Here is a 22780-nt window from a genome sequence, read left to right as displayed (position 1 = left end):
TCACATTTTTCTTTTTTTTGGACTAAGTTGAAAGTAATTTGATTTGACTGCTAGCATAATGATCAAAAACGCTATCATGTTCTTTCTGCAAGAAGCAAAGACGCTCTTCACGCAGTAAAAAAGACTTCCTGAATTGCATTAAAAGTGCCCCCCCTGAACTGTAAAATTTAAGTCAGATATCACTGTGCAATGTATTCAGGCACTGAGTACATAAAGTAAATGAATAATGCAGTAACTCCAAAACAATCTGTATCAAAACAAAGCTTTGACCTCCTTCAGGAAAACAAAACCCACCAGCTAAGTATGCAGTAAACTGCATGACATGACAATGAAGGTCTGGAGATGGGTCTGGGTTATATTGCTTTTGCAGGGACTTTTATTTAATTTATTTCAGTTTACTGAATTCCCATGTTATGGATTTAATTCAATATGTGTTTTTAACATTACATTGTCCTTCTGCAAGCTCAGTTCCAAAACATGTTATACTGAAAAGGTTCCTCTAATTGAACAAAACTAGATTGTTGTCCCTACTATTTTCTTTTCTTTCCTTTAGTTAATCTCATTCTAAAATTGAAATGAATTGTGGGGAATTATTTTCATTGTTTAATTTTGTCTTTAGTATAGGTGAATATTTGCTCTAATGAATTATTTCTAGGGTTCTTGTCTTTACTCCTTTGGCTTATGATGTCAGTTACAGGTTCAATCTACACAAAGGGAGTAAACTGCTCTAATATATATAAGCTGAAAAATAACATAGAAAGCAAGAAACCATCGAATCATCTAAACATAGTTTTTGACAGTTCAGGAATCTGATCCATTTTCTTACAGTGCCATTTGAAGCAAGATACAGAAGAAGCCCATTAGGTGAAAAGGTACTGAAAAATATTATTATCTGAGTCACTGTTGAGCGGAGTGCCTTCTCCACAACTGAGTATCCACTGCCATCAAAATGAAATGAAGTGTCCTCATCCTGCGGGCTACAGAAGTAGAAAAACAATTACAAATGTTAACTGAAGATTTGTGTTTTTACAGTAATTTTTATATAAAATACAAGAAAAGTTAGATCATAGAATCATAAAATGGTTTGGGTTGAAAGGGAACTTTAAAGATCACCTCATTCCAACCCCTCTGCCGTGGGCAGGAACACCTTTCACTAGACCAGGTTGCTCAGAGCCCCATCCAAACTCTCATTGAACACTTCCAGGGATGGGGCACCCACAACTTCTCTGGGCAACCTTTTCCAATGCCTCACCACACTCACAGTAAAGAGCTTCTTCCTAGTATCTAATCTAAACCTACTTTCTTTTAGTTTGAATCCATTCCCCCTTGTCCTGTCACTACATGCCCTTGTAACTAGACTCTCTCCATCTTTCTTGTAGGCTCCCTCCAGGTACTGATCAGTCAGTGTAACCCCCAGGAAATATGTTTAGGAAAGTGTGGGAAGAGACTTGAAACTTGATGTTATGAATAACTGAAGGATTCCAGTCAAAGGCTACTTTCATTATAGAATCTCACAATACATGATTTTGCCATGGAGAAGGATGTATACAAGATAAGTATTCTTCCCTTATGTATGAAAAAAAACCCCAATAAAATGCGTCATCCATTTATCAAAATGTTTTGCATAATTGCACTTAAAATAAATGTTATCCCCTTTCCCTGCAATACAAGACGTCTAAAAAATATCTCATACAATCAAGCAGCACCCTCTGCTGTTTCTACTTGAAATATTCTGCAAAAAGGAATCTGGGCAAGCATATTTCTTTTCAATTCTTTAAACATAAAAATAGTACAATCCACAAAAGGTATCAAGCTCAGTGGCTACAGTTTTGCTATGGATTTGTTTTTTAAGACTGCTTTACACTGTTTCTTACTCTAGGAAAGAATAAATTTGCCTTACTGGAAACTACTGAAAAACAAAGATTCCTGAATATTTTGGTTAGCTAGTAGTCCCTACTTCCAATGGACAAAACAGACAACAACAATACACTCTTCTGAAAAAGTGATTAAAAAGTGAGAAAATTCCATACAATGAAAATATTTTACATCAATGGCACATTCAGATTAGTGTTTTCAGAACAGTACGCTAATGATCAATGAAACACTGAGATTTGTCTGAGCTCATTATTTTTAGTTAGCACAGAAATACAATATTACAAATGTCAATTATTCTAAATCCATTTTTTAAAAAAAAGAAAAAAAAAGATGAAATACCTTCCAAAACAGCCATTGCACTTGCCTTCTCTCTCTATGTAGCTCCAAAGACCAATAGATTTGCCATTCAGGGATGCCTCTCCCATGCACCCTTTAAAATGGGTCACCTTAACAGCAGGTGATTTCTATAAGACAAGAAATACTTCATGAATACAATTACTTAGTACTCCGAAAATTATGCAGCAAAATTTTTGCTTGGTTGTTTTCCTTGAACCTTAACTTTGGTAGATATAAATCATAACAAGAGAACAACATGTTTCAGCATAACCATTAACAATTATCATTCAAATCATAATAGATAAGTACGTAAAAAAGTAAAATAAGTATGTCCTTGACCTACTTGCACACTTCATGGCATGAATAACAATGGCAAATTAAAAGAAGCCATGGAAGGTGCAAACAAAAACCAAATTCATTGTTTAAAGTCTATACAACCTGCATGCACACACAGCCTATCCTGGTTAATACTTTATGCAAAAATTTCCAGGGAAAATTAACTTCAGGTTACTAGAAGACCCTTACAGTATCTTTGCTTTACAGTCCAAGTACCTGGCATTTCTTGATGAAGTAAACAAATCATGCAATTATTTCTAACACAAAAGTATCTCTCAAACACGTTAAAAACCATTTAGAGAATCTCAGAATTTAACCTTGATTTGCCCTCCAAGTCCTCCGATAAACACTAAGGTCGATTTGTTAACATCCAATATGCTGGCTGTCCCTGGAGAGGTTGCAGATTTAGGTGAAGGCTTCTGATTGGAATTCATTTCCTCTATGCTGAGCGTACCTGTTTTTCCAAACCTGCCAAATACAAATACTAATAAATAGTTTTAGAAATCACCAGGCTTAATCCACACATACTATAGGCTTCTCTTTCTAAGGATAAGAAAAATCTCATCACCGAAAAACTCAGAAGACGGTTTGTGTACAACATTTACGCATTCTCATTTTAATTACCTGGTGGCATGTATTCTGTGCCATTTGTTATTGTCAATTTGAAAATCCGGGTATTCCAATCTTGTTGATCCAGAGCCCAAATCCCAAAGAAGAGTAACCTTACCCCGTCGCATCTCTACTGCAAGGAAGTCTGTCTGAAAAACAGCACAGCTTATTCTAATACATGGCATCAAATGTGTATTTTAACAAGTAACATCGAGAAAGTCTTTCCAGATTCATGCCCCTACATCCCTTATTACAGGAGTTGACTTTGGCAAAATCAGGAACAGCAAGTTTTCACTCAGTTACCTATAATGAAACAAAACCCCCTTAGGTTATACACAAGTAGGTGAATGTTTTTTTACAGATAAGTAGAAATGTGATGTACACACAGAGAGATGTATAGAAATATAATCTTCTGAGAGAATGTGACATGACTTACCAGTTTGTGAAGAAGTACTCTATTTCACATGATAGCATGCCACAAGGAGCTAATAGCTGTGCATTTTATTGGGATTATAGAGGGAATGAAGAGGATGGCAACGTAGCAGTGAGCCATCAAGTTCTTTTTAAACTGGGTGGATGCACCATGCCCATGAGCACCAAATTCAAGTACTTTTGCTGTGTTACCTAGCAAATCACTTGATATACTCCAGCATGCTATATGAAAGCATTCCATCGAGTGTTAAACTTCACAAGGTTAATGTACAACATAGGAAAAGGAAGGGAGAGTTTCATGACACGGTCAAGAGGCAGTGCTAAGGAATCAGGTGTTTTTATTCTCTACCTTTGAGAACCTCTGGAATCATCTAAGGCACAAATGTATTTCCACCCCTAGTGAACAAATGTGTCTGCAAGGGGCTTTGCTTGGTTACTTAGTTTGAAATCAAGTAAGAAAAAACATAACTACAGTCATTTAAAACATTTGACTCCCATCACCTTCAGAAAATGTACACCAGAAACTTACCTTTCCATTGCTACCCAGGTAGAAAAGCAGGTTATCTGGTTCAGCAGTTTTCACATTGAGTGTTAAGGTGTTGTAATTCGTAGATGAAATTTGGGGTTGGTAGGCACGAATGCAATCTCTGTCTGCTGATACTGCAACTTTAATCTGGGGGGAAAAGAAGGAAATGGAATCTAAAGAAGTCTCACACAGCACATATTTCTGGAGTATGTACTTAGCTTCTGATCAACAAATGCAAGATTTTTGCTGAGATACCCCCATGCAATCTAAGTATTGCCACCTGGGTTAGATCTTAGCAATCTTCCAGGTATCACTTGACAAAGAGATTCACAATAGAAAAGAATGAAATCTGTCTTAATACACTCACTCCGAAGGTTTGAAGTTAGTAAAATAAACTATCCAAATACCTTAGAAAATAACAATAAATCTTGGGTTGGAAGCCCATATATCAGTAAAAGCCACTGTAATAGTAACAGAAAATAAAGATAGAGAAACTGAAAATGTTTTACAATAAAAGAAACCATTTCTAGTCTATGTTGAGAGAAAGGGTTTTTTTATAAACAAATTTAAAAGATACAGAGTCTGTAATATTTCTGGTTATTTCAAAGTTATAACACAGTTTATAAGATTATCCAAAAAATTCATTTCTGAATATATAAGAAGTTCAACTTTTTTAAGGTTAAATAAAGAAATTCTTATTCCTGTTGTCATACCACTGATGCCTTTGACCACTGACTAGTATACTGATAAGACATTCATTCAAGCTAAATGCAGTCATCTCCAAAGAGCTTGGTAGTGTAATGACAGAAAACACATTTTAGCAGAAAAGCCTTAACTCCATCAGCTTCATTGACTATGCCTGTAACAAGCAAATGCACATAGCACACGTGTGTATGCATATGGACACAGATATATGAAGTTTCTTTCGTGAAGTAAAAATTTAAAAAAAAAACCCAGAACGAACTCCCAAAATTGGAAAAAGGGATTTTGCTAATACTTCTTTTCACCCCACCAGGAACATCTGTGGCTTACAACACTTCAAAAAATACTATTCCCTCTTTTCTGCAGTGGATTCATTAAGCTTCAGCAGACTGTAACAGAAGCAATAACCATATAATTAAGAAGATTTGCAGAAAGAACTGAGAGTCTTTTTTTTCTTAACAAAACCTCCCTAAACATTACAATAACATATCCACACTAAAGTCAAAGGCATACCAAAAATTATTGAGTGCAAAGTCATTTTCATATTTCTCTCACTTTAATGAGATCCATAGTACACTTTCGCTGTCTTTAAGGGAGAAGCAGGGATTTAAAAACAAGTATACTATTTGTCTTAGAGTATTCTGGACGCACAGCTGCTTCTTGTAAAGAAGAACATATTGCCATGACAGGCCACAGTTGGCAAATTTATTGATAGAATCAATAGTCTTGATAAAAAATTTGTAACTTGATGTTATATGGGGGCACTCCACCTCAATCTCGAAAATAAGCTTAAAAATTAACATCTTGTACTAAAAAGAAGAGCAGCACCCTCCCCCTCCCCTTCTTCTTTCTTTCTTTCTCATCAAAAGCTCTTGTGACTGCTTTCTGACATACTGTATTTCACTATTTTTATAGGAAACGGAAGGAAATAGTAGATAAATTACTACCTAGCTGTTCTGATAAACTCACAAATGCAAGAACAAATGTGATGCTGAAACCCAAATGTGATGCTGAAACCTTAAAATGTACCAACAGCCCGGCAAGTATGATTTTAGAATCAGTTGGACTTCTCTTTGGACTTTAGTGAGACTCCCTCCCTGCTAAAAGTGAACGTGAAGTCAGTTAAATCTGGGATGATGGAACTTACAGACGCTGCCTGCTTGCGGGCCTGGCTGATGAGCTCTTTAATTTCAGACAGGTTTCTGTTCAGGTTCTCTTCTAGCATTTTCAAAGGTTTGAGCCTATCCAATAAAAGACTTGCTTGTGCTTCAACTTCTTTAACGTGTTTTTCAGCTGTGATTGCTGCAAAAACATAAATGAAATGTTGAAGCAGGGTGAAAGCAAAAGGTGCTATTCATTGCTAAAATACTTAGCCAAGGTGGACTGCTTCTGACCATTTTGGTTTCAGCAATTTTAAACATCAGTAAGGAATATACATACTCAGCGGTATCCCATGTGAATCCTCTAAAGGTCTTTTAAAAAAAGTTAACACATTTTTATTGAATTAGGAAGAAACCTTCAGTCCATCAGACTCATATTTAATGCCTATTAAAACTGAATATTAGTACTGCTTCTGCAAGAAGTGACATTGCTATAGAGCAATGAGGCAGTAAACTTACCAGCTTTTGATGAATCAGTAATAAGTTCACTTGTTTTCCTCAAAGTGTCATTAACTTGGGACAGTGTAGAAGATGTGTTCATTAGCTTTTGACTGAAATCCCCAAAGCGACTTAAACCCACCACAGCACTGGTGTTTGCAGACACAGCCAGTTCTTTCACTTCAAGCATGTATTTCCTCGTATCTGAAACCCAGGATAAAAAAAATTCAAAACTTTGATACATACTTGGGACTAACAAATGCCTGGTTTCATAACAGCAGTTACAAACATAGCCAAAACACTAGAAATGCTGTCAGTTATATTCTTTTCATAGTAAGAACTGTATTTTTGTTTGTTTGGGAAATTTGATTCTGCCTATCTCAACAGGAAGATTATATGAATACATCGGGCTCATAGTGTTTAAATTTCCTAAATGAGTGTTGGCACCCAGAGACACTAGTCTGAGACTTATGTTTTGAATCCTACACAGTCCTACACCCCTTGCTTTGGGCTACAATCACTTATGTAGAGAGTGCACCACTCTCAATCTCAGCCTGTGCCTTACACCCTCTGTGCCCAGAACAGTGGGAAGATGCTGTAGGTGGCACGAAAGGTTTGAGTTAGGCCTGAAAGGATCCTCCTTCATCATCAGTACCCTACACAGAGCGCAATGCCACCATGAATCTCTGCCCAGACAGAAAAGAGGCAACTTGAAGAAATGTAAAAACAAAACTGAAATTAAACAATGTTAAACTGGGAGTTAAGAAGGACACTCCTGTAATTTTCATACTGCCTTAATTTTCAGTGTCTAGCTTTATGTTAGATAGCATCCTGCAATTAATATCCAGAGTGACTCTATGTGGCTATCAGAGGTCCTCGTGATTTAAAGTTATGTGAAATGGGAATCAGATGATCGACCTTATATGATAACCCAGTTATGTCTAGTGGGTTTACAAAAAAAATGTAAAATATTCCTTGTAAGGAAGAAGGCTAAATGTAGTCTCCAATATAGTTTATTTCTACATCTCTGCAATCAGACAATGAATGCTTATTACAATTGTACTAGACATTTCTGTAATAAGAATGTTAATATAAATTTCACTTACTATTGGGCAATACTCTTAGTGTCCACAGAGAATCATTAAGTTGGTTGACAATTTTATTAGTACTTTCCTGAATCTTTTCTACCTTTTTGTTCAACCCATTCAATCCAAATAAAAGTCCTGTGGAAAGAAGTAACATATGCATAAACAAATACCACACAACCCACACAAATCCCAAATACAGGGATAACAAGCATTCATTTATTTAATCAATGGAACTTCTTTTTCCCCTCCAACAGAGAAAGTGCATTTTACAAACAGGAATGCAAAATGAATGCAGTATGAACAGATAAACTCCTGTGAGCACTGTTCTATTAAAAGCTATCCTTTTTGGCCAATTCCATGAGACTGGATTGGTAGAAACATAGTGAGGAAAAGGCTATAAATTAAAATGATTCAATGATTGTGAACTCTAATAATTTTCATTAGAGTTCTTCACATTTTGTGGTTATTTGACAGAAGCCAAAGAAGTGGGGGGTTTTCTACATATTTGTGATCTGTTTGCAGAATCCTCTCACTAGAAATAAAAATATGTAGAACAGAAGGAACGAAAAAGGCATGCATTTCTGTCCATCTGAACTACACAAAATGGCTCCATAATTGTAAAGCCATTGATATTAAAAGACAAGACCATTTTACAGTTACAGTTTATCTCTGTGAAACCTTCACTTTCTGTCTCATTTTGTCCGAAATTTAACTTGGGGCCTGGTTCTGCTCCTACACAAAGTCTGTGTTCAAAATGTTTTTGAATTTTCGTGGTGTAGACTTCAATCCCTTGCTGGTATCTTTGCAATAATAAAAAAACCAAAAGTATTTTCAAATTTAGGGAGACAAAGTTCAGCTTGTTTTTGTATCTCAGCTGTGTAGAACAAACAAGTAAAAATGATTATGGTTTAAATATATCATCCTACATACATGTGCAATCCATGATTTATTAAATAAAAATGGATTAATTGATTTTTTCACAAATTGTGCTTTTTTTTTGTCCACTGCACAATATCTAATGATTTAATTCATGAAGTTTGGAAAAACAGCCATTTAAAAAAGGCACTGTTTGTAGATAAATGAGGAATAGTGAAGGCCAACTTTTTAAATGTTTACAGAGAAAAAATTATAATCTTACCCCAAAAATGAAAATACTATGACTCCAGAGTACATTAATCTTAATAGTATGAAATTATGTACATAGTCATATTTACCTTAGCTTATGCTAATTTTTTTTTTTAAAAAACACCACATTAAAAAAAAGCCAACGGAAAAAAAAGGACAAACAGAAAATAGAAAAAAGAAATAGAGGCAGAAATATGAACTCTAAAGAACTAACCATCACTTTTTTTCTTCAGATTTTTAGCCTCACTCTGAAATTCAGAGCTAAGCAGTAGAGTTTCTTTTCCAAGTAGACTGAAAGACTCCTCTGGCTGAAAAACACAGACACTGAGTTGCCACATATGAAAAACGGAAATTCAAGTGAAAACATATAAGTATCTGCAGATATCTACTTCAAGTTACTGAATATTCTCATTATTTATGAGATATTCTATTCATTACCTCATTAAGCATCAATTATAAAAACGACAAGTTGCAGTCATTTATCCAGAATGTGACATTAAATCTCTTTGCAAGTTAATAAAAAAAGACAACTATTAAACAAAATCTATCAAATTCTAGTTTGAACACTGCTAGTGATTCAGTGTTGTCTTTTGGAACATCAGTAATTCTAGTTTCAGGCCAAATTCAAAATTTCCAGCACTGAGCACTTTAAAGTGAGATATTTCAAAATCCCAGTCTTGAAAGTGTTCTTCTAATCCAAAATTTCTTCAACAGAAAAAAATCTGAGAAAATTCCTTGAAAGATTCATGCTGTAAAAAGCTTTAATAAAACAGAGCACTATATAATAACATGTGCAAAAAACAATGCCAACTATTTTGATCACTATCATGTAAATGCATTGTCACATATTTGATTCTGCAGGTATAATGTGCATGACACTTGTAAAATATAGCCCATTCCTTCCTTGGGTTTACAATAAGGAAAAGCAAAAAGAGGTATAAGGGGGAAAATAGAATAATATGAAAGCAAGAAGATCAGACTGGAAACTGGTCAGGTCTTTTTAATCTACTGTTTCAATAACAATCTGATAATCTTTCAAGGCAGAGGGATGGTAGATGAGACACAAACATACACTGATTGTGAAACATTGTCAACTGAGCAAAATAGTTGTGATTGGGAATACCCAGATAGAAATGGAAGAGGGACAGGTCAAATAAGGAGATGGTTGAATAATTCCAAAAATGGAAGGGAGCACTAGAGGGTTTGGGAACTTCAATTCCACAGGAATGCATGTCAGATGACTGATATAGAGCCTCACAGAATTAAATCCAGTACAGCTAGTCATGCATTATATATTAAAAAGAAAACTAACCAAAAAAAAAGGTAAATGAGGAAGAGAGAAAAGACAGATAAACAGAACTTGAAATGTGTTACCATTGCAGCCTTGAAGTATGGGTTCAGGATACAGTATATACAAGTTGGTAGGACAGGCTGCCACAAGAAGGACATAGCTCCATCAAGAAGACTCAAGTTTCAGCAAGTGCAAAAACAATCAGAAGAAATATTCCAGCATAAGAGCGGAAGATGTACCTTAAAATACTAATATTGATACTTACTAAATCCAAGGGGCCATTCACGACTCTAGATGCATCATCTGCCAAACTCTCTGTTCTTTCAATCACACTTTTAACACTGGAGTGGGTGTAGATAGCAGCAGTTGTGTTCAGAGTCACATTTCTTACTTTAGAGAGGCCACTAAATAAACAATTTAAAAGTAATTCTGTTTTCAATGAAGCACTGAGTTCCATGTCTTCAATGAAAACATGTACATCTTCCCACAATACATGATGCATTCTGAAAAAACGAGTACACCTTGCCCAATGTTGCATAACGGGTTTTAAATTAATTATTTTGAATTGAAAAAATCAGTTCAGAGCTTTTCAACTATGTTTTTTCTCTATTTTGTTAGTTTTTGTTCTGTTTTGTTCCATTTCCTCTTTTCTGTTTTGTTCCTTTCTGTTTATGTTCAGTTTTTCAATTTATAAAGACACTTAGAACAAATAAACCACATTGCCTAAACAGAACAGAAACAGGTCCCTATCTGGAGCTCAAAAATGAAGTAGAGAAATACAGAATCTAGGAGGAAATTATACACTTCTGAAAGCTATGCTGTATTAAATTTTGCTCTATTGAATTTATGTGGCTGTAGTGAAGTCAAGTGTTGCTCAATGCTACTCAGAGCAAAATTTTATGTTCTCAAACTTAAAAATACGTGTTGTTTTCCAGTGTGATATAATTTAACTTTTAGCTGACTTTAAATGAGAAAACAGCAAGCATCCTATAAGGATTCCTGGGATAGAAAATTAATTTCCACTGAATTAACTGGAATGACTTAACATCTTCAAATTCTAGAAGTGCTTTTGAGTGGACTTGAGATTGTAACCCACTCATTTCTGCAAAATGCTTTGAAAGCAACAATAAAAGAGGTACAGTAAGAATAGCTTCTTGACAAGATTCAGAGGTATATTGTCAAGAAGTTTTCATACACAGACCAAAAGCTTTTCAAGCTGTACCAGGATATACTCACTGGACATTTTATAATTCGCTAGTTACTGCGTAAGTCAACCAAAAAAAATGCATGACTAATTGACCCTCTTCCATATCATTTAACACAGTTACACTGCAATAAAAGTAAAAAGCACTGAAATGAAATGAGGAATAAAAATTCATCACAGAACCAACTGCATTGGAAGAAACCTTTAAAGATCATCTAGTACAACTTCCCTGCCATGGGCAGGAAATTTATTCAGTGGATTAAGCTACTACCTACTTATATTAAATGCGACATAACATAAATATCATGATTCCATAATTCTTGAGTTAATCACCTCTCCAGTGCATCTGCAAGTCTTTGGAACTGGGTGGCATGGTCCTCAGCTCTGTATACCAGGTCAAGCACTCCTCTCACAGACATCTGCATCACCAGCTCATCCACATGATGTCGCAGTTTGCTGCTCCACAGAAGTAACCCATCCTGGTGGACTTCCAGGTTCTGCAAAACAAAATGTTTTTTCTTTCTTTTTTTCATGACCAAAATACACTCGAGAGTCAAAGAGGATGTTAAAACTTAAGGACTTACAGATGTTGAGTTCTTTACATCTCGGGCAAGAGCAGCAGCAGCATTCACTAGGACTTTTCCTTCTTTAATGTGCATGGTTGCAACTTCTTCACCTTCTTTTATACTTAGCTTTTTGTCCTATAGCATAAATCAAGTGTTTTATAGTAGTCTGTAAAGTCAGCTAGTGCAGATGAGTTCACATAACACATAATATTTTGGTTTTCAAACAGTGGTCTGGTTTCCTTCGAGTTTTTAATGTGTCGTACATATTAAAATGTTTAAATATGTTTAAAAAAAAACCCAAAATCAGCTTTTAAACACAATCTCATTTTTGATATTTCTTATGCAACAATACTGACTATCCAGTCTTACATTTAACTCTGCCAGGTTGCTAGAGATAAGAGGAAACAAGCGATTGGTCTCATTGATGTTCACAAGCGCCTCATTCACCAGGTCTTGGGCATCTTGAAGTCTCCTGTTATGCTTTGCCAAGAGCTGGCTTGCATCCATTTTCAGTTCAGCAAGTTCCTGTTGGGGTTTAAGATACTCCTTCTGAACCTGGATCAACAAGTTTTCCGCAGCTCTGACAAAGAGAGGAATCAGAAATTAAACGGGGAAGGAGAAACTTAGGCATGGATTTCTTGAGGAGAAAATGGAGACATTAAATTAATTTAAACGAATCTTCTTACAAAAGTCTACATTTTTTTTCTACAATAGCATACATACACATAGTAGCTTAGTTATTCATCTTACCACACAACTAGATGGTTGGCTGGGGGAGAGGACATAAATACAGTTCAAAAATTTTGTATGTGATGATTAGAGGGGAAAGGGAGTTAGTATAAATCACATTTGCTTGGTCTTAAATTGGGACATCCCCCACATCAAAATCTCTGTGAAAATTTCCTCTGGGCCTGCTCTTTATCCTAATTGTAGAGATTCATATTTTGAATGTAAGATCAAAACATCAGTTACAAGAATTGACAATGGAAACAAACAAGTAACCAGAACTGAAAGACATATATCCAAGAGTCCAGAGTTTAAATATCAAATAAAAATGAATAGTCTCATTAAAATGAACACTGAAATGAGCAATCTCTGCACTTACCAATATTTTTAATTGGTAACAAGGATTGATTATCTGGCAAATATTAAATCCCCCCCAAATTTGTCAGTTGTTAATCGCTTCAACTGTTCTATTTGGGAATATTTGCATCTCCATTTGAACACTTTCCAGTATTGAAGAAACTGAACTGAAAATGATCCTGGAAATCTAATCCTTTGTTTCTCTTCATTTCAGCACATATGCTGAACACTGCAATTCCTGTAATGATACTTCTACATAAATGTTTGTCCCTTTTAATCTGACTGCAAATCACATAGAACTTTAGCCAAAGGAAAAGAAACCTCGTTTATTTCACAGTTATACACAGCAAAACACTTCCCATCTTTCTTACTGAACAGCAGATGTGCATTTGCATGTATTTCCTAAAACTAATAATTCAGAGAATTAGAACCAGAAGCCATAGCCTTAAAAAAGTTGCAAGATTTAAAGTATTTTACATGTCAGTAATGCTTTCTGTTTCAGCATAGAGGAAAAAGGTTATATTCCAAACTGTCTCAGGACTTTGTTTTATATGGCAAATGTGTGGAGACCTCTGTTACAAATGTTGCTTAAAGTACATCATCACAAACTCAATCCACTGCAAGTCATGTGGTAACTTCTGCTTCCTGAAATATGGACCAGCAAGTTGTTTATTTAAATGATTTTCGAATTTACAGATGCATTGCATGAGAAATTCTGCAGAGCAAACAACCTTATATAATGTGTTAACTCTCTTCAATCTTTCAAAGGACCCTCATGAGAGAACTTTCAGAAACTTCAAAAGATCCTATAATTGAAAAAGTTACTTTACAAACACCTTGTATAACAGCTTAAAAACTGATGCTAAAAAGTCTGCCACTATGCAACAGGACATTTTGAGACATAAATTGCACATTCCTAGTCCATTTTCATGTCTATTTAGATTCTATACAATTTTATATTCAGCACAAGAGTCTGCTGAAGAAAATGAGCCATGCCAGCAACACAGATAGTCTTTCCTGGTTAATCCAAAGCACTTCATAAAGAAGAGTCATATTTTCAGAAATATTCCACTGTGGTCTAAATCTTTATTCCCTGAAGCCAGTGTTAACATTCCTACAGTTTTTGGTGTCCTGTCACATTACTTTGTATTTCTGAAACTGAAACAAAACTTTTGCTGCCTGTTGGATCAGTAAATTTTTTATCTTGCCAAGTCCAGCAATAAGAACCAATAATTAACAAAAAGTCATTTCAAATAGCTTTTAACTGGGGACAAATCAAGACAACAGAACACAATCCTAAACAATGGCTCAGAATGCTTAAACAAATGCCTTGGTTTCATTTGTAAATCCATGTGATGCATATTACAGTGATAATAAATCATCATGTCCTCCAGCAGGCCTGACATGTCCTGGGCTTGCAATTGACTGAGACAGTTTTATGATGTCTCCAGCCAAAATCAACAAGGACATGTGTATTAGGGCCAGATCTGAAACAAACTGAAACCAGTGACTCTTTTCACTTATTGAAAGAGAATTTTGTATCCCATCCAAATGAACAGGCTTTACCCATATTAGTATCCCATGGGATGACCAAATATCGTCAAATCATGTAATTCCAAACTCAAAGTTCATATAGCTCCACCTGGGCTAACTATCCAACACACTGCCACTTAGGGCAAAATGTTTCTCCTCTTCAAAAAGCATTGTTGTACACTATAGACAGATGTGAAATAAAGTTTTCAGTAGAACAGGCTTACTTTAGGACTTGGGTAGCATTATGGTGCTGTTGAACAAAATCTTTCTTGCGTAATGCATCCAAAAGGGCAGAAATATCATCCTGTAGTCTCTGAGATGTAGCATTTGAGAGTGGGAGATCCAGGCCAAGTGTTTCATTTAGTGACATTGCAACTTCAGCAAGTACTGAGGAAAGTAAACAATTTAGTCATACCATTAAAAAATAGAACACATGTGAATCCCTTGTGCAAACTGCAGCACTTTCCATGTAAATAATTCTTTTAAAGTTGCAAAGGAAATATCCTTCTAAATTTTGTAAAGAAGTGGAAATGTGTTAAAAACAGGATACCTTTGATGGTTGTATGTACTGTGTCAATAAAGCCAGCCAGTTCTTGACTTTTATTCCTGGTTTTCTGAGTCATTGTGTTAAGGTGCCAAGCCTTTTTCAAAAATCTAGTCATCTAGAATAAAATCAGAGATAATCTTGGACAGTTCTCCTAAAACTCTCATTAAATCATGACACTTCTGCAGGGGTTTTATGCTTTCTTTCCCAATATTGACAATGCTTAGTGTGAGTAAACAATGCTTTTAGATAAGGTAGATCTAGCTGATTCATAAATCTATGATGCTTCCATGTTTGCTGATGCCTTAATTGTATTTAAAATTCCAGACCCTGAGACCTGTGAAGAATTGAGTTATCAATTATTTTCATAATCAATAAGCTAATAGTTATCAAAGCCATTTCTTTAAGTAAGCAAATATTACATCATTTTTTAACTACAACTAATGTTTCTTAAGAAAATCAGTGTTCTGGATACACCACTATTAACAATAACAACACTGTCAGTAGAAGCACATAGTTAGATTCTGTATAGTCAGAAAATTATAGGAACATGTGGTCAGTAAATGGGACCTAATGGCTGAAGTACTACTGTCAATTTTCTACCTACAATTATTCTTCTGTTAAAACTAAATAAAGAATACAAATGTTGTTGACTTTTCCTGCAACTTTTCAACAGATGTATTTCTGCCGAAATAATTTAAAACACAATACTACAGGTATCAAGGACTTTTTGGTGAATACTCAGCTATGACATAATTTTGAATAAGCTCCATGTGTTAAAACCAGTGAGAAGATAGTATCTCACTTTCTCCGGTTTTAGGACCTTAAGTGATCACAGTACAAAAAACTTATGAACTTTAACAGAAACCAGGTAGATCTCCTGTACAGTATCATAAACCACCTATAACTTGCAGAAGAATTTCACAGAACTCCCCTCTTCAGAAAGACTACAGAATGGACTGAATTCTTTCATTGAACTCCACAGATTTAAAATAATTTCTAAACAGCTCTCTGGTGCTAATCTATCATGCTATGAAACCTCAAAGGATCTCTCCAGAAAGGCTAAGAATAAAGAAGTCAGCACCCACCTCTTCATGCAGCTGATCAATTCCTCCTGATAAACTCAGAAGACTTTCTTTTGCTGTAGCTAACGAGTAAGTTGGATTTTCTCTAGGAACTATAGACCTCTATAAGAAACAAGAAGGAACAGCTCACTGTCATTTGAAGACTTTGGTTGTGTGTCCAGAGAAGTAATGGGAAGAAAATAGCTATGAACGCTATTTAGATTATTTATATGTTTAAAAGGACTGATTTGCAAAGCACATAAAATGACAGAAAATAATTACATACACACAGTTCATGCAACACAGTGTACCATTTCTTTAAATAAAGAAACGAGAATCCAGCCATGTCATATTTTCACTTAAGTAAAAAGGAAGGAAGCAGCATTTCTGCTTTCCTGATTCTCAATTTCACCACAGTCTCAGCTGCCAAATAAGCTACTTTGACAAGTTCCAAGGCCCATCAAATTAAATGTTTCCATCCAGTCCCATCACTACTACTGTTTCGGCAGCTGGTCTTGTCAGAACAGCTGCATTTAGGGTGTATCCGTGAGGATGACCCTGGAGATCAGCAGCCCTGTGCATCCCTTTGTCAATGAGAGAAAATAATAGGCTGTATTTGTCTTCAAGGTCACCTCAAAACTGCCCTATATGGCAATAAAGAGGCCACTGTATCCAAGTCTATAATATTTGATACAGTCAAGGCCTGCAACAGAATACCACTTCTCTAGAGCTGCAGAGAAACTTAAGGCATCTCTCACACAGAGAGCAAGTCTATGAAAGGTTATTTTTAGATTTCAGATGTTTCAGAGCAAATCATTGTAAATACCATAGTAAGTACAATTTTGTCCAAGTTTTTAAAGTAATACAAGGGTATTCAACAGCCTTGTGTCAAAGTCCTTTCCTCAGCGTGAAGGAAGAACAAATGAAAGAGAAAGCTGAAGCTCTTGAGCCTCCTGGAATAAAGGACAGCAAGCTTCTTTAAAAGCCTAGTTCCAAAAACCAGAAATGGATAGCAATCAAGTCTAGGTGTATAAGGAGGAGTAAAGTAGGAGGCTTTAATTAAGAAAAACAGAACTACTGAAGCAATGAAGAGTGGCTAATCTGATTTGGTAACCTTCTCATCACTGGAAGGACCCATACCTAAGTTATAGAAAAGCAGAAAAACTCGAAATCCTGAGCTACCAGCATGAGGCAGACAAAATATAGTGCAGGGACAGCCCTTCAGGGAAGATCTATAATTCACAGAAATAAACTTGGGGATTTTCTGGCTTCCAGATACAGTTACTTTGGTACAAGGTAAAAGCCAAGGTAATCTTCAATTAGTCAGAAAAAGGGGAATACCTACTTCCAAAGAGAGAAACATTACAAGACTATAAACTTACCCTCAAGATTAAGTTGTTTAAAAAACACTACAAAATTACATCGTATCACAAGAAGTTTTATATCACTTTTAGCACCCCACTTCCAAGAAAGTGACAGCTGGCTTTGATTTGATTTTAATATAAAAAATGTATGTACTAAAGGAGAAACTTAAACTGCCTTTATTTTTACATAAAATTTGACTTTGTTTTGCAATTTAACTGCTAAACAAAAGCTATATATTGAATAATGTATCCAAGTTCCAGAAGATGACACTCCTATACAAACACAAAACGATTACAGAAAGCAAGTTAGTTGTATCCTTGAAGTACTACAATAATTCAGTACATTTATGCCTTAGGATATAAAGGAAGGGAAGCATAACAAGCTTTAAAACTAGAAGGTTAGCAACTAAAACTTAAGGATAAGAGTATCTCTGCTGAAGCATAAACATGTAACTTAATCTAAGTTTGCCCCAAATATTGTAATTATTAACATCTTGAAGTACACTAACTGGAATTCATTCTGTCTTACATCTTAAACAGAAGAAATTATAATTCAGACTCTTGATTTGCTGAATTTGGCAGCACAAAAAGGCTCACATTATTTTGATTTTGGTGTGAGATTGTGAAATACAAAGAAGATAGCTTGATTCTGACTCAGAGCTTGTCTGCTTGACTATTGCTGAGAAGACTCTTATCAATAAATGTTCCTATGTTAGTGGCCATGAAGTAGGGAGGATCCTGTTTATCTCTGGCTTTGTGCAGAGACCACATGAACTTAATCCTCAGCAACAGCAAATGACCTTCTAGAATCACTAAATGTGGTATTTCCTGCTTTGTTTAAGGGGGAGAGGAGCTGAAGGGATGTTTGCTCCAAGCAGCTTGAAAGTGTCCAACACTGAAACATCCTACCTGACTTTAGTTTCCCGAGGTGAGGATAGGCATTTCGACTGCCACACAATTAAAAAGGAAGCACATTACTGCACTCCAAGCACACTGGCTAATGGAGAAGCAGCCTAGCACTCTATGGGAGGACTCAGGGGGCTATAGGGGAACAGCCTCCAAATCTATGCCTTGGCAGCTCTTTTGGTTAAAAGGGGCCAAAAAGGGAGAAGACCTGGCCTGATGTTTCTATTCCACTGCTGAAAATTAATCCCCTTGCTGGGCCAGATTTAAGAACACACATAATCCAGCTGAAGCACATACATATACCACATTCAGTAATCATATTACTGATTGAAAAATATATTAACCCATTTATTTAAATGTTAGTGCTACAAATGAAAAGAAACTAATACAGGCAGCCAACATAATGGCCTTAATCAGATATCACACATACAGATATTCAAGCCATGAACTTCAGGAGGGCTTCTATTAAATTGCCAGCACACATGAGTGGCTGCAAGTTCTGTTTTAAAGGTGTGACTAAGTATTTCTACTGTTTACATGTTCGTTTTACCTTCAGATGTTTTGTTGCATTCTCCAACTCTGATAATATCCCATAGGGCACACGGGCAATACCAGTGAGGTTCACTGAAAGTATGGCCTCGTTGAGATTATCCAAACTGTTTAACAAAACTCCTGTGCAGTTGTCATCACAAGCTAAATAAACAATTTTAAGAGAATGAAGAGGTATTAGTATTAAAATGAAGCCATTTTGATTAAGACAGTATGTGCCATCACCATTTGAGTTAAGGTATAATAATTATATATATATTATAAATATATATATAATAATATTAATATAAGGTAATAAGGTATAATAATTCTGAGTATACAGATCTGTAGTCTTGCCCTCCCCTTCCTGCCCAAGAGTGAACTTAAACTAAACATACTGTCCTTAGTTTAGCACACATTAACTAAACATATTCTCCTTAGTCTAGCACACATTAAAGCCTTATTGGTCCTGATACCTATTGAGCTACTTGCGGTGTTATTAACTTATTGACCTATTTAGCTATTTTACTATAAATAAAGATTGAAGTTACTGACACCCACTCAAACAGGAAATTCAAGCCTATAGTGCTGTAATTCCATTTATTCTCTGTATTTTTTTTTTCACTTATACAAAGTAAAATCTGAGTTCCAAATCCTAATTCATTGTAAAAGCAGATTACTGTACCACATGTGTCTTTCTGCTATTTATTCTCTTATAAGGAATTTCAAGACTAATTACTGTGGAATATGACTAATTATTGATGGAGAATGCCTATAAACCTGGGATAATCCAAAAGTATTATCAGAGCAAGCTCACATCCAAAGGGTCAATGACATAGGTATTCAACATTTTCTAACAAACATAGGTATTCTAAAGCCAGCAAAAAAGTCTTAAAATGATCTTTCCTAAACTTCTCTGTAACACTAAATAAGCCATTTTAAGGATCAACTGCTTGTCTGATGCTATGATCTCTACTGCAGTTTCCTCTGTGTTCACAGAATGGTTGAGGTTGGACAAGACCTCCAGAGAATACCTTGTCCAAACTCCTCTGTTTTAAAAAATATTAAGTTGATAAGATTTCTTTCCTTCATAGAAAGGGTATGGCATGACATCATAAAAACATTCAAGGAATAATCATGTGCACACAAATATCACTGGAGTAGACCAAAGCCCATTGGGAAAGTAAAAAATTTAAAAAGCACCTACAAACACACTCGTCATCCACAAGAAGATGCCTCGGTTCACACTCGTCACAGAGCTGTCCTGTCACTCCTGGCTTACAGAGGCACTGGCCAGTTGCACGGTCACAATTATCATGAACAGAGCCTCCTGGATTGCACTGACATGGATGGCAGTTGCCACCAGGGAGTTGAGGGTCACCATAATAGCCAAGGGAGCACCTACACAGGGAGGAATGGGACACTGAACATCAGGGGATAACCATCATGAAATCAGAGGTTACATTTATCCTTAAGAATCACTAATAGTTTTTTTTATTAGTAGTTCAACAGTAATTAAGAAATCACTCTAAGTCCTTGAACACTCATTCATATACCTATCTTTGAACACTGAATAATCCATTCTGAGTACAAATATGGTTCACGTCAATCAAACTGTCCTTGGGAGTTGGGGATAAATGGGGACATTGTGTAACTCACCTTTCACAGTACTGTCCTTCATATCCTGGAAGACAAGCATCACAGTGGTAATCCTGAACACCTTTCAGGACACAAGTGGGACTAAAACTGGAGGAAAGATAAACAAACACCTGTTCGCACATAAGACCATACAAAGACAGGTAAGACCTTAAACCACAGGCTAAATACTGCAAGCAACAGCACCTTCTGCTCAATCTGATGCAGCGCTCTAGAATTTTTACTTTAAATTTTTTGTATTAAGTTTGCTTTCCCAATGTGACCGTATTAGAGAATAACATTAGAGAATAACATGCTAAAGCACCTTATGGCTTTCTTTTTAAAAGGTAAGACAATGAAAAATAGATGTTGCATGATATGTATCTAACTGAGGCTTACATGAGAACATCAGAGTTCCCAGACTCTCATTCTGACTCAATGATACCAAAGCAACCAACAAATGTGCTTTTCAAGCTTCTGAAGAAAAAACAGCCTACACAGCATTTTGATTTTCAAAATGCGAAGTTAACTGTTCCTCTACCAAACAAACAGATGTATAAATTTCAGACAAAAGAGTACTTGTTCTTCCCCTAGGACTGATCTCATGAAAAGTTCCTGCATTGACAGGAGATGGCTTGAATCTTTGTAAATACAAAAGCATTGTTCTTTGAATGAAGAGACCCACATTTGAAATTAAACAATGTCAGAGGAACTTACTCCATTGTCTATAAAACAGTCTATGTGGTTGATCTACTCTTAGAGAAAAAAAAATGACTCATCTATGTGTTAATCTTTTTATTTTAAAACCTCACAGAGTTACCACTAGCTGTGAACAACTCGGAATGCAAGCTCCATTTACTAAATAAAATAGGTATCTTTCTAATGTCTAAAAATTAAGGACAAATAATAGTAACTAACTCCTATTGTCACAGTGTGAGAGGAGTAGGAGGAGTAGGAGATTGGACATACAACACAAGAAATATAGAATGGTAAAGTGTACATTGGATTTAGTTAAGTTCTGGTTACCTAACAGGGTTGGCTCTGGGACAGGCACAAAGAGAGCAGTCACTGACAGATCCAGTCACTTTCCCATAGTAGCCTGGGGCACAAGCACTGCAGTAATCACCAACTGTGTTATCTCTGCAGTTCTGATACACAAAATGGAATTCAGACAGTTTAAAGCAACAACAAACAACAGGAGTAACTTCCCTCCAAGCGATATATGTATACAGTTTCCAACAATCATCTCTAAATGTCACAACCCACTGGTCAGCATTCTCTGAGTGGAGGAACCTTTTATGCAAAAATAAACAGAATGCCACCATATTTTCTCTTATGTGAATCTCCTTCAGGCACACTGACCTAATTTCTGTTCTAAATTTTCATTAAGGTTTATGTATTTCTGCTTCTATTAATCTAATTCAGGCCAGGACATCACAGTAAAAAACAAAAAATCCTAAAACAAAACACACCCCAAAACAGACAAAACCCCCCCCAAAACCAAACAAAACCCCTAAACAAACAACAACAACAAAGAACCTGATGGAAAAATAAAACAGAATACATGGATGAAAAATACAAGTTTCAATGTTTCAGCAAGTGCATCTGAATGCTATAAACCAAGGACTATCCACACTTAGGATCCACAGACACTAAATTTAATTTGTCAAGAGTATTGATCAATAACCAGTGCTATTAATATTAAAACATTAAATTGGTATTTTAAACATAATTTAACTGACTAGTCCACCAAGTGAATAAAAATAATTTTCTGGGGTTTTTCCCCTTTTTTCTTTTCACTTTTCCTTTTTTTTTTTTTATTTCATATACTTGCTAGTGTGTATTTTAGAGGTTAGTTGACAACAATAAACAGTAGCAATGCAGTCTCCTAATTGCATGGGAGCAGAAGTCAGAGGTGAAACCCAGTTCTTTTGCCTACAACCCTCAGCTGGAAATATCTAAGTAGTAATCTCAGCACACACAGGTGACTTGCTACCCCTGAAAGAAGGTGAGAGGAAGAATGGTGAGTATTCACAAATGTGACAGACTGATGTATTTCTTTCCAACCTTTGCGATAAAATGAGAAAGTGAGCAAATTAACTTAGCTGAGGCATAGTCTTACAATACTTTAGTCTCTGGGTGATAAAAAAGCCTCATCTAAAGCCGCCCACAGAATTCTCTTCCTGAGAGACAAAGAATTTGCCTTTGACTTAGTCTGTGCTATGGTATGGCTTACTGCTTCCTTTACTTCTTTTTTTTGTGTGACTAAGCAGACCTTGCTGACAAGCCCAAAAAGTCTCACAGAAAAACAGATAAACTGAACTGATACACAAGTAATTTTAAAAGTAAAACTAAAGCTAAAATATTTAATGGTTTTGAGTATGTTAATGCCCCAAAACCTTGATAATTTTACTGAGTTCACCATAAGGGAAGCA

The 22780-nt window shown here is 35.7% G+C and overlaps 1 protein-coding gene across 2 annotated transcripts in view; it reads right to left on the bottom strand.

Moving 5' to 3' along the window:
* Positions 1–22780, bottom strand: part of LAMA1 (laminin subunit alpha 1) — a 100196-nt gene that overhangs the window by 13951 nt on the left and 63465 nt on the right. For both annotated transcript variants that reach the window (XM_051772534.1, XM_051772537.1), the window contains 20 exons: positions 21372–21493; positions 20370–20456; positions 19918–20111; positions 18733–18875; positions 15937–16035; positions 14855–14966; positions 14529–14691; positions 12058–12268; positions 11707–11823; positions 11456–11619; positions 10184–10322; positions 8842–8935; positions 7521–7637; positions 6436–6618; positions 5964–6118; positions 4118–4261; positions 3172–3305; positions 2865–3015; positions 2215–2339; positions 827–977 (listed from right to left, as the gene is read on the bottom strand). In XM_051772534.1, coding sequence (XP_051628494.1) covers positions 827–977; positions 2215–2339; positions 2865–3015; positions 3172–3305; positions 4118–4261; positions 5964–6118; positions 6436–6618; positions 7521–7637; positions 8842–8935; positions 10184–10322; positions 11456–11619; positions 11707–11823; positions 12058–12268; positions 14529–14691; positions 14855–14966; positions 15937–16035; positions 18733–18875; positions 19918–20111; positions 20370–20456; positions 21372–21493 — 2805 coding nt within the window. The remainder of the gene's footprint in view (positions 1–826; positions 978–2214; positions 2340–2864; positions 3016–3171; positions 3306–4117; positions 4262–5963; positions 6119–6435; positions 6619–7520; positions 7638–8841; positions 8936–10183; positions 10323–11455; positions 11620–11706; positions 11824–12057; positions 12269–14528; positions 14692–14854; positions 14967–15936; positions 16036–18732; positions 18876–19917; positions 20112–20369; positions 20457–21371; positions 21494–22780) is intronic.

The sequence above is a fragment of the Manacus candei genome, unplaced genomic scaffold, assembly GCF_025592945.1.
Source record: "Manacus candei isolate 608988 ecotype Guabito, Panama unplaced genomic scaffold, ASM2559294v1 h1tg000008l, whole genome shotgun sequence".
NCBI classification, from domain to species: Eukaryota; Metazoa; Chordata; class Aves; order Passeriformes; family Pipridae; genus Manacus; species Manacus candei.
The sequence above is the reverse complement of the archived record's forward strand: the minus strand, read 5'-3'. Positions and strand labels throughout refer to the sequence as shown.